General features: G+C 41.2%; 1 protein-coding gene across 2 annotated transcripts in view; it reads right to left on the minus strand.

Annotated features, from left to right (window-relative positions):
* The window catches only part of Sos2 (SOS Ras/Rho guanine nucleotide exchange factor 2), a 98,092-nt gene that overhangs the window by 66,441 nt on the left and 18,576 nt on the right, over positions 1-13,075 (minus strand). For both annotated transcript variants that reach the window (NM_001135559.1, XM_006515635.1), the window contains exons 2-3: positions 7,752-7,877; positions 399-530 (exon numbers count right to left, since the gene is read on the minus strand). In NM_001135559.1, coding sequence (NP_001129031.1) covers positions 399-530; positions 7,752-7,877 — 258 coding nt within the window. The remainder of the gene's footprint in view (positions 1-398; positions 531-7,751; positions 7,878-13,075) is intronic.

A 13,075-nucleotide genomic window follows, 5' to 3' on the forward strand; every position in this document is an offset into this window, starting at 1 on the left:
GTGTGCGCGCGCGCATGTATACATGAGCAAGCAGAGAGATTGAGGAGAGGGAGAGAGGGGGGAAGAGGGAGAGGAAGAGGGAGAGAGAGAGAGACAGAAAGAGGGAGAGAGAAAGAGGGGGGGGTGGAGAGAGGAAATGAGCCATGGATTTCATTAGAGTATTTTTATTTTTACTTGGTTCTTTTCTTTGGAGGTGACTGGATAGCAAGCTAGGGTATCCCAGGGTATCACTCATGCAAAGCATATCACTGACACACACCCCTCTCCTCATTTTAATTCATATACATATTACAATGTACATAACACAAATACAAACAGACCATTAATACTATATATATTAATATTATAAAAATATTACTTATTATGAAGAATTCCACCAGTGTCTAATCTTTTATTACCTTCAAGGAAGGATGGATTTTGTCCACAGGTAGTAAGAGAGGATTTCTTCGTTTTCGTTTCTCTATAGCAGATTGTGCATCAGCAATTGCCCATTTATCAATAGGATGAGGAAAGGTCTTTTGAACTCGTTCCTGTTCAGATCAGAGCAGAGCCATTCAAAATCGGAAGTGTTTATAAATAGAAAACTCATATAAAACTCAACCTGATCAGTCTCTTTAATACAAGAAAGTCATGGGGATACAATAAATTCTGATCCCAGGAATAAGAAAGCTTTTTGGTTTTAAAAAAAAGTCACCAGTCATGGCAGACATCTATAATCCAGTAGCAGACTGGGGCTCCAGCCTCATGAACTGAGAAGGGACTAAGTTATTATATCTCCTGTGTGAAGACAGCCACTGTTTGTCCAGCCTAACCCATATCATATAAGCCAATCGAATAATTCCTCTTGTACTAGATATTTATTTTATAGGTTCTGTTCCTCTAGAGAGCCTGACTTTTCCACCTAATGTTATGATTAGAATATAATAGCTTCCACGTAGTCTTATGCATTAGGGGTTTGTTTGCAACCTGATGGGCTCTGGGGAAAGTGACTGGATCCTGAGGACTTTGACCAAAGAATCATTTATAATGGAATTATTTGCAGGTTGTAAAATGGAAGAGGTAAGTCACTTGGGATTGTGTCCTCCAGGCTATTCTTGCTGTGCTCTGTTTCTGTATTTCTCCTTTCATTCCCTGTCTTGCCTCCCCCCCTTCCATCATGAAATAAATGGCCTCAGCAAATGTTCCTACCACTAAGATGCTCTGCCTCATTCCAGACATAGAAACATGAGCTAAATGACCAGACTGATCGCCTGAGCCAGAACAAGCCCCTTACCCTTATAAGTTGTTCATGTCAGGTACTTCACCACAGTGACACAGATGTGACTACTATAAGAAATTGGTACCACATAACCAGGGCCATTACATCGATGATACTACAAGGTGGTTAAGCCTCTGGAAGGGATTGGTATAAGGAAGTCTGGAGAAGCAAACTAGCAAAAGCCTTTGGTGCTTCAGTTAGAACTCACTTCCAGTGAACAGTCAGAAGACAAGATGCTACTAAAATGTGAGCAGTAAGCTGTACTGACAAGATCCAGATGGAAAGGATACTGTTAGAAATGAGACCAGAGGGGGCTAGAGCGATGGCTCAGTGGTTAAGAGCACCGGCTGCTCTTCTAGGGGTCCTGAGTTCAGTTCCCAGCAACCACATTGTAGCTCACAACCATCTGTTATGGGATCCGATGCCCTCTTCTGGTGTCTGAAGAGAGCAAAAATAAATAAAATAAGGCCAGAGCCAGCGGGGCTGGAGCAAGCAGGGCCAGAAAAAATAAAAAATAAAATAAATAAAAATTTTTTTTAAAAAAGAAAAGAAATGAGACCAGAGGTCATGTATGTTATACTCTGAAAGAATCTGTGAATGTGTTCTGAGACTGTAAGTGAGGCTAAATTTTAAAATAATTTAGTAAAGTAAATTTCAAAATAGCATAGCATTCATACTGTAACACCGTTGTTACTGGCATGTTTTAGTCCGGTTTACAATGAAGATCCAGAGCAAAATAGGAGTAGAAAGACTGGGAAAATGTGTGGTTTGATCAAAAAGGAATGCTTTAAAATTTCAAACATGCAAGATTTGGTTGTTTCAAGATTAGTGATGTGATGAGATGGCTCAGTAGTTAAGAGCACTAGCAGCTCTAGCAGTGGATCAGGGTTCGAATCCCAGAGCAAACAGAGCAGCAAACTACCATCAGTGCCAGGGCATCCAATGGCCCCTGCTGGCGTTTGTGGCCACCAAGCATGCATGTAGTACACAGACATACATGCAAGCCAAACATCCATACACATAAAATAAAAATAAATAAATCTTTTTTGAAAAAGTAGTGACATTAAAAACACAAACTGGGGCTGGTGAGATGGCTCAGTGGGTAAGAGCACCCGACTGCTCTTCCTGAGGTCTGGAGTTCAAATCCCAGCAACCACATGGTGGCTCACAACCATCCGTAACAAGGTCTGACTCCCTCTTCTGGTGTCTGAGGACAGCTACAGTGTACTTACATTTAAAAAAAAAAAAAAAACACAAACTAATAAAAACTTCAAGCCCAGTATGCCTGTTCATGCCTGTAATTCTAGCACTTGAGAGGAGGAGGCAGGAGGATCACGATTGAGACTACATAGTAAGTTCAAGGCCAGCCTGTGAAAGCAGCTGCCTTACTGCCACTCCACATCACAAAAGGAAATCAAGTCCTTCATACCTTAGCAACAGGATAGGCGACCTAAGGAGTCTAGAAATAGGCCAGAACCTACCCGCTGCAGGATCAGGGTACAAAGGGTTTAATTCATTTAAAAGACAGGTGCCCCACCCAACCATCTAGAAAGTGCTTTTTAGCTTCAATTGGTTGGGTACCCAGAGCTGCTGCTGCTGCTGTGGTCTTAGCTTAGCCACAGATCAAGTTTGTGGCAGTCCAGTCTTGCCCATATGGTACTAGGTTTGCGGGCATGCAAACGTAAGAGTAATGAGGGTCATGTAGGCTTGCAAGGAGATTTCAAAGAAGGCGAAGTGTGGCAGGGTCAGGAACCCTGCAGGAAGCCCCTGAGAAGGCAAAGTGTTTGTGTGTGTGTGTGGGGGGGGGGGGAATGCAGATATCAGGATGCTAAAAACACCAGGTACATGGACTATATCCTATGTTAAGCTTCAGAAAGAGAAGTCATGTCAGTTTTAGGTGGCAAGGCCACAGGAGTGGAGCTGCCCAAGCCTGTTGGTCCTCACATGTCAGTATCACTTGACCTGGATGCTGGAACCAGAGCTACAACACTCACTGACTTCCCTGCTGGGCTTCAGTCTTACTGCGGTCCTGTCATACTTTTCTACAACCCCACTTTTCCCTTTTACAATGGAACTGTTCACCCTGTGCCACTGCATATTGGAAGTAATTTTCTTTTTTTCTTTTTCAGAGGGTCACAGCTAAGAGACTGCTCTGATCTTATTGGAAACTTTGGCCTTAAACTTACGAACAATGTTAGAACTGTTCAGAATTTTGGAAACTCTGGAGACAGACAAGATGCATTTTGTATTATGAGATGGCAATGAGTCTTTGGGCAAGAGGAAAAAGATACAGTTCAATTGTGAAATATCTTTCACAGGCTCATGTATTTAAAAGTGTTTGTTAATACATGGTGGTGTTATTGCGGGAGATTCTGTATACTTTAGGGAACAGAGGCAAGTTGGAGAAGGTGGGTCAAAAACTGGACATGTGCTTTTAATGCTTATCCATGGTCTCCAGCCATGCCCACATTCTGGCCTGTCTACTGTGAGCCCAGTCATGCCCAACAGTTAGACATAGAAATAACTCTGGTAGAAACTGTCCAACAACTTTGCATAGTTGTTATAGAATTGACACTCCCACTTGTAAAGCTCTATGCAGTCTACACTCCTGCCTGTGAGTAGTATAACCACCTCCTCCTCCCTTACACAGTCTACACTCCTGCCTGTGAGTAGTATAACCACCACCTCCTCCCTTACACAGTATACACTCCTTCCTGTGAGTAGTATAACCACCACCTCCTCCCTTACACAGTCTACACTCCTGCCTGTGAGTAGTATAACCACCTCCTCCCTTACACAGTCTACACTCCTGCCTGTGAGTAATATAACCACCTCCTCCCTTACACAGTCTACACTCCTGCCTGTGAGTAGTATAACCACCACCACTTTTTTGCACTTTTTCACTTTTTGTGGTTAGGAAAAAGTTCATTATGATTTGAATTTTCATTTTTCAGGTAGCTTCTGAGCTTCAGAAACCTTTCATGTGCTTACAGACAATTAGCATGTCTTCTTTTTAAAGTTTCTATTCAATATTTTTGCCAATCTGGGGAAGGAAGCAACTTGCATTGTGTTAAAGTTCAAATTAGAGCTCTCCTCCCCAGCCTGAGTGCTGAGATTATAGGCATGATTGATACCTTTCTATTTTCTTCTTTTAACCTTTGATAGTCACTGTGTTTTCAATCTTCTCTAAGTATGTGTTTGCTTAATTCCAAATTATGATCCTATTCATCAGCATTTTCTCCTTTTTAACTGCAGTTTTTATATGCGAGGTTATGAACTCTTGAGTTAACTTTTATCTACCATAGGAGAAAAAGTTTAAAGGGTTTTCATTCCATTTATCACACATTTTTTTTCTAAACACTTTCATTTTCTTAATGAACTGAGTTGATATATTTCTTTTTTTTTAAACATTATAGAATACTTTATTATATTTATTGCATTTTTATTTGCTATCTATTATATCTTTTTTTCTTTTTATTTATTTATTTTTTTAATTAGGTATTTTCCTCGTTTACACCTTCAATGCTATCCAAAAAGTCCCCCATACCCACCCCCCCAATCCCCTACCCACCCACTCCCCCTTTTTGGCCCTGGCGTTCCCCTGTCCTGGGGCATATAAAGTTTGCAAGTCCAATGGGCCTCTCTTTGCAGTGATGGCTGACTAGGCCATCTTTTGATACATATGCAGCTAGAGACAAGAGCTCCCGGGTACTGGTTAGTTCATATTGTTGTTCCACCTATAGGGTTGCAGTTCCCTTTAGCTCCTTGGGTAATTTCTCTAGCTCCTCCATTGGGGGCCGTGTGATCCATCCAATAGCTGACTGTGATCATCCACTTCTGTGTTTGCTAGGCCCCAGCATAGTCTCACAAGAGACAGCTATATCTGGGTCCTTTCAGCAAAATCTTGCTAGTGTATGCAATGGTGTCAGCGTTTGGAAGCTGATTATGGGATGGGTCCCTGCATATGGCAATCACTACATGGTCCATCCTCTCGTCACAGCTCCAAATTTTGTCTCTGTAACTCCTTCCATGGGTGTTTTGTTCCCATTTCTAAGAAGGGGCAAAGTGTCCACACTTTGGTCTTCGTTCTTCTTGAATTTCATGCGTTTAGCAAATTGTATCTTATATCTTGGGTATCCTAAGTTTCTGGGATAATATCCACTTATCAGTGAGTACATATTGTGTGAGTTCCTTTGTGAATGTGTTACCTCACTCAGGATGATGCCCTCCAGGTCCATCCATTTGCCTAGGAATTTCATAAATTCATTCTTTTTAATATCTGAGTAGTACTCCATTGTGTAAATGTACCACATTTTCTGTATCCATTCCTCTGTTGAGGGGCATCTGGGTTCTTTCCAGCTTCTGGCTATTATAAATAAGGCTGCTATGAACATAGTGGAGCATGTGTCCTTCTTACCGGTTGGGACATCTTCTGGATATATGCCCAGGAGAGGTATTGCGGGATCCTCTGGTAGTACTATGTCCAATTTTCTGAGGAACCGCCAGACTGATTTCCAGAGTGGTTGTACAAGCTTGCAATCCCACCAACAATGGAGGAGTGTTCCTCTTTCTCCACATCCTCGCCAGCATCTGCTGTCACCTGAATTTTTGATCTTAGCCATTCTGATTGGAGTGAAGTGGAATCTCAGGGTTGTTTTGATTTGCATTTCCCTGATGATTAAGGATGTTGAACATTTTTTCAGGTGCTTCTCAGCCATTTGATATTCCTCAGGTGAGAATTCTTTATTCAGCTCTGACCTCCATTTTTTAATGGAGTTATTTGATTTTCTGGAGTCCACCTTCTTGAGTTCTTTATATATATTGGATATTAGGCCCCTATCCGATTTGGGATGGGTAAAGATCCTTTCCCAATCTGTTGGTGGCCTTTTTGTCTTATTGATGGTGTCTTTTGCTTTGCAGAAGCTTTGCAATTTTATGAGGTCCCATTTATCGATTCTCTATCTTACAGCACAAGCCATTGCTGTTTTATTCAGGAATTTTTTCCCCTGTACCCATATCTTCGAGGCTTTCCCCTACTTTCTCCTCTATAAGTTTCAGTGTCTCTGGTTTTATGTGGAGTTCCTTAATCCACTTAGATTTGACCTTAGTACAAGGAGATAGAAATGGATCAATTCGCATTTTTCTACATGATAACCGCCAGTTGTGCCAGCACCATTTGTTGAAAATACTGTCTTTTTTCCACTGGATGGTTTTAGCTCCCTTGTCAAAGATCAAGTGACCATAGGTGTGTGGGTTCATCTCTGGGTCTTCAATTCTGTTCCATTGGTCTACTTGTCTGTCACTATACCAATACCATGCAGTTTTTATCACAATTGCTCTGTAGTACAGCTTTAGGTCCAGCATGGTGATTCCACCAGAGGTTCTTTTATCCTTGAGAAGAGTTTTTGCTATCCTAGGTTTTTTGTTATTCCAGATGAATCTGCTGATTGCCCTTTCTAATTCGTTGAAGAATTGAGTTGGAATTTTGATGGGGATTGCATTGAATCTGTAGATTGCTTTTGGCAAGATAGCCATTTTTACAATGTTGATCCTGCCAATCCATGAGCATGGGAGATCTTTCCATCTTCTGAGATCTTCTTTAATTTCTTTCTTTAGAGACTTGAAGTTCTTATCATACAGATCTTTCACTTCCTTAGTTAGAGTCACGCCAAGGTATTTTATATTATTTGTGACTATTGAGAAGGGTGTTGTTTCCCTAATTTCTTTCTCAGCTGTTTATCCTTTGTGTACAGAAAGGCCATTGACTTGTTTGAGTTAATTTTATATCCAGCTACTTCATTGAAGCTGTTTATCAGGCTTAGGAGTTCTCTGGTGGAATTTTTAGGGTCACTTATATATACTATCATATCATCTGCAAAAAGTGATATTTTGACTTCTTCCTTTCCAATTTGTATCCCCTTGATCTCCTTTTGTTGTCTAATTGCTCTGGCTAGGACTTCAAGTACAATGTTGAATAGGTAGTGCGAGAGTGGACAGCCTTGTCTAGTCCCTGATTTTAGTGGGATTGCTTCCAGCTTCTCACCATTTACTTTGATGTTGGCTACTGGTTTGCTGTAGATTGCTTTTATCATGTTTAGGTATGGGCCTTGAATTCCTGATCTTTCCAAGACTTTTATCATGAATGGGTGTTGGATTTTGTCAAATGCTTTCTCAGCATCTAACGAGATAATCATGGGGTTTTTGTCTTTGAGTTTGTTTATATACTGGATTACGTTGATTGATTTCCATATATTGAACCATCCCTGCATCCCTGGGATGAAACCTACTTGGTCAGGATGGATGATTGTTTTGATGTGTTCTTGGATTCGGTTAGCAAGAACTTTATTGAGGATGATATATTTCTTGAAAATGAACTAAACATATATATCACACATAATTTCAGTGGTTTTGGTGTCCATAGAAATTAAGAATGACAAAGATACAGATCTAAAAATTAATCTCATGGGTTCTAAAATGACATAATAATATTTACCTCAACATCTTGAACAGTCCTTGGTTGAGCCATGCATAGCTTATTAAGCAGCTGAAAAATCAGTTCTTCAATATAATAGAGAGACTCTTCATTAGCTGAGAGGGTGGGATGTACTTGCTCCTGAACCTTGAAAAGAAATTTTTTCAGTTAAGGCACTGGTAAAAATATGAAATGAACAAAATCAATGAGAATTCTACATGTAGTTAATATTTTACTAAAATCATTATATACCACCATAAATACTTTTAAAGCAAAAAAATGTACAAGTAGCTGGCGGGGTAGCTAAGTGATGAAGAACACTTGTTGCTCTTGCAAAAGACAAAAATTAGGTTCCCAGCACCAATATGGCCACTCAAAACTCTCTGTGAGTCCAGATCCAGGGTGTCCAACGTCCTGCTCTAGCCTATTTGGGCATTGCATGCATGTGGTACACAGACATACATGCAGGCAAAACACACATACACATAAAATGAAGATATAATTCAAAAAAGTTTTAAGTAAAAACAATTTGTTGGTCTGTATTCATTTTTCTTAACCCTTCTTTAAACTTTTTTAAATTCTGAGAATATGTAGAAAGTTCACTACTAGTAAAAAGTACATATTTAAGGCTGAGGAGACAGTTTTTAATAAAGTGCTTGTCTTGCATACATGAGAACCTGAGCTCCATCCCCACAGCCCATGTAAAAGCTGGGCAGGATGGCACATGCTCGCAATCACAGCACTGAAACTGACCAGTCACTTGGGTTCCCAAGCCAATCTGTCTAGACTATTTGGTGAGCTTTAGGCCACAGAGAGACCCTGCCTCAAAAAGCAAGATGGGGAGTGATGATTAAGACTGACCTCTGGCATCCACATGCACATGAACATACATGCACCCACACAAACACACACACACACACATGCACGCGCACACACCCATACCCACCTACATACCCACCCATGCACAAACACATAATGACAAAGCATACTTCCATAAACTATTAGATACAATTTAGAGGAATCATAGATATCTTTAGTCCACCTAAAGTATCCACTAGAAGACAGAAAACTAGCTCCGAGTTCCAGCAATCGACAGAGACACTCTGGAAAGCACGCATTAGAGACACTCAGAAGCAGGTCGCACTCAGCCTTAACAATGCCTTGTGCTCCTAATGCCACTGCGCAACTATGGTGAGCTCCTACAGGTTTTTTCCTAAAGCCACAACCAATAAGTTATCCTAATAATCCACTGTTACTGAATATATTTAAAAAACCACACACACATACAGTAAGCAACAGTTACACCTACATATTGCAAATAGTTGTTGAAAAAACTGGTACTGCTATAACTTTTTATGCCACAGTATTAAAAGGGTATCAGTACTATCAACACACAAAACAAAATCTTAAATATTCTCAAAATTATTTTTAAAAAATGGTCAGTAATTGAAAAGCTTTTCCACAAAGAAATCAGCATGAGATAATTTGATTAGCAAAACTTAGCATGAAAATTTCCCTTACATGTGGAGTAGATGACTCCTGAAAATTATCAAGGCATAAACTAGTGTACTGTCTCCTCTTATAACCTCTAAGTCTGTGGGGTCCGTGGAGCAGCTCTTTCCTTCACCCCCACATTATATGTGTGTCTTCGTTCTTTTTTGAGCAATATGTCAGGGAACTAACAACTTTTTTAATCTTTTCAAGGACCATGTCCTGACTTTCTTAATCCTTTCTCTTACTTCTCTTTCTGTTTGACTTTATTCTGCATTTTGGTTCTACTGACTTTTTGAGACGGCTATTTACACGACTGATTCTCATTTTTAAAATTGTGTACACTGTAAAAGCTACCTTTATGGAAACTAAGATTTGTAATAAATTTTCATAATCAAACTAACTCCTAATTCTTAATGTTTTTAATACACTTTAGAATACAGGAGTTATTTCAGAATTCCTAACCACAGGGGTTTTGTTTTGTTTTTGAAGCTGAGTATCCCCATCAGCCCAGGTCAACCCAGACTCCTGTCCCTGCCTCCTAAATGCTGGGATTTACAGGTGTGCGCTATCATGCCTGGATTATACATGGGCTGTTAAGATATTTTGCACTGGGTTTTACAATAATTGCTTGTAGTATAAAAAAACAAAACCATACTTTGTGAGATTGAGGGATGGATCTAGCACATTGACAGAGTGCTTGCCTGGTATATTCAAGGTTTTGAGTTTGTTACTCAGAAGCATAAAAGAACAAATACCACATAAAAACTTGATAATTTCAGGGTTTTTTTGAAATTTGTTGAGAACACAGTCCACTATAGTTAACATCACTGACAAATTGTCAAGCATAAATACAACAATCTGAAGCAAACTCGCTCAAGAAAAAACAAAACAAAACAAAACAAAACAAAAAACCTGACAGACGTATTTTGAGATTGGCCTAGACAAACAAAAGATGAAAGTAATATGTCATTTCCCTCATGAACCCAGAAAGGAAAGCCAAAATAAAATAGCAGCTACCTAAATTCCACTATACAGACCGACAGACAGATGGACAGACAGATACACGCGCACATGTATACACACACCAACAACAACATAAACAAATCTGGTTTCTCCTAGATGGCTAAGATTCCTTCCAGTGTGGGGAGGGGGCAGATACGGAGCCTGCAATGGCCACATCCTGTAGCCAGGTGGGACTTCTGGTGGAGGGAGAGGGATATCAACCCACCCACAAAACCTTCACATTTGTCCTGCCTACAAGATGCACACAGCTAAAGATGGAGCAGACTAAGGGAACAGCCAACCAATGTCTGCCCCACTTGAGACCCATCCCCTGGGAGACAGCCAACCCCTGACACTATTAATGATACTCTGCTATGCTTGCAGGAGTCTAGCATAACTGTCTCCTGAGAAGCTTCATCCAGCGTTAGATAGAAACAGATGGAGACCCACAGCCAAACATCAGGTGGAGCTTGGGGAGTCTTGGGGAAGAGTGGGGGATAGAAATGAGCAAGCTGGAGGGATCAACACCACAAGAAGACTACAGAGTCTACTGACCTGGGCCCACGGGGCTCACACAGACTGAACCACCAACCAAAGAACAATCAGGGGCTGGACCTAGGCCCCCTACACATTTGGAGCATATGCAGTTTGGTCTTCATGTGGGTCCCCTAAATCTTGGAGCTGGGGCTGTCTCTGACTCTGTTGCCTGTCATTGGATTTCCTTCCCTAACTGGAATGCCTATTTGTGCCTCAGTGGGAGAGGATGTGTATAGTCCTCCAGAGACTGGCTGGGTGGGACCCAAGGAAGGTTTCTCCTTCTCTGAAGAGATGGGGAGGGAGGAATGGGGAAGAAATTTGTTAGGGTGGGACTGGGAGTAGAGGAGGGACTGAGGCTGTGATCAGGGTATAAGGGGAACAAATTAATTAATGGAAAAATAGTTGGTTTGATGGTGGAATATCAAGTAACATAATTTATCATGTTAACATATTAAAAGAAAAATTATAACTATCTTAATAGATGTAAAAAAAGGATCTGAAAACAAATCCAACATTCATTCATGATAAAACTTTTCCAAGTGTTTCCTTAATTTAATGGAAAATTTTTATTTGGGAAGAGATAGCTAAAAGAATACTATAATAAAATCATAGTTATGATAAAATAATGAAAGCTTGCCTCTGGGATCAAGAGGAGGGCAAGGCAAGGCTATTGGTTGCTTGCACAAACTGATGGTAAGACCCCATTGCTGAAGACAACTAACTGAATGGTGACTTTAAGCTGGTGTCTACCTAGAGCCTTCACCCTTACTGACTAGTGTTCTTGGTACTGGGAGATACTGGGCACACTACCAAAGGGAAAAGGTAGACAGCCACCCAGACACAACCCCGTCCATCTACAGTGGTGACCCTGGTGCAATAGCGGCACAAGCATGCGGAAGTAAACAATCACTATCTGATTGGATTTAAGGTTCACTCCATGAGATGGAACCCATCTTTGACACTGCTCGGGTGTCTGAGAACCTAGGAGAAAACCAAATACTACTGCTCTGCTAAAGGACATAGCAACACATGACCTTTTTTTTTTTTTTTTTTTGGTTTTTCGACACAGGGTTTCTCTGTGTAGTCCTGGCTGTCCTGGAACTAGCTCTGTAGACCAGGCTGGCCTCGAACTCAGAAATCCACCTGCCTCTGCCTCCCAAGTGCTGGGATTAAAGGTGTGCGCCACCACGCCCGGCTCAATACATGACTCTTAATGACATTCTGCTATACTCATAAATCAGTGCATGGCTCCGCCATCATCAGATGGGAACAAACACAGAGACCCACAACGGGGCACTGTGCACAGAGTAAGAGTTGTTGGAACACTCAGTCTTAAATGCAGTGTCTCCATTAAATCCCTCCCCTCAGGGTTCAGGGAACCCTGCAGAACAGGCGGTAGCCAGGTCAGCTTTGGTGAGTGGAAGCCCGTGTTGCTGAGCCCAAGCATAACCTCCATCTCGACCACCATGGCCACTTTGTTCATGTGCCCATTGAGCAATGACAGGGATGGCTGGGGAGAGAGGCTGACTGTCCACAGAACAGGCGGCAGAAAGGCTGTAAGAGACAGAAGGGATGGAGGACACCAAGAAAACAAGGCCCTCTAAACACAGCAGGACTGACAAACGTTAGCTCACAGCACTGTGGCAGCATGCACATGGCCTGCTGGAGTCCCAGCAAAGAGGAGAAGTAGACACCTGCCCGCATCCCCAATCCAGAGTTTTCTCTAACTGGTAACTGCTCACAAAGGAAAAAATAATTTCTACGAACAGAGTCTCACTGGGTATGCAAACCACTCTTAAGGCCAGACCCCATGCCCAACACAAAACAAACTCAATGGAATTTTTGAAGGTTCTTTGTCTCCTAATGCTTTGCCAAGCACTTTTCTTTTAACATTACAGGTCTTTTGCATAGATACTGTGGTTTTATAGGATTTCTGTGTATGTAAACATGAGTGTCTCTGTGTCTACAAGTTTTTCATCTACCTTTCTTTGTTTTTTCTTTTGTTTGTGTTTATTTTTTCTTATTACTACATATTAGATGCCTGTGTCTTTTTTAATGAGACACAGAAAGAAAGGTTGTGGACTTGAATGAGAGGGGAAGACCTGAGAGGAATCCAGAATACACTGTATGAAAAAAAAAAAATCTATGTTCCATAAAGGTTTTAAGGAAATGAGGCAAAGCATTGTGGCGCGTGTCTTTCACCCCAGCACTGGCAGCTCTCTGAGTTGGAGGCCAGCCTGGTCTGCATGTGAGTTCCAGGACAGCCAGGGCTGTGCAGAGGGAAGAGCAATGTTTATCTGAACATATCAGCA

The sequence above is a fragment of the Mus musculus genome, chromosome 12, assembly GCF_000001635.26.
Source record: "Mus musculus strain C57BL/6J chromosome 12, GRCm38.p6 C57BL/6J".
NCBI lineage: Eukaryota > Metazoa > Chordata > Mammalia > Rodentia > Muridae > Mus > Mus musculus.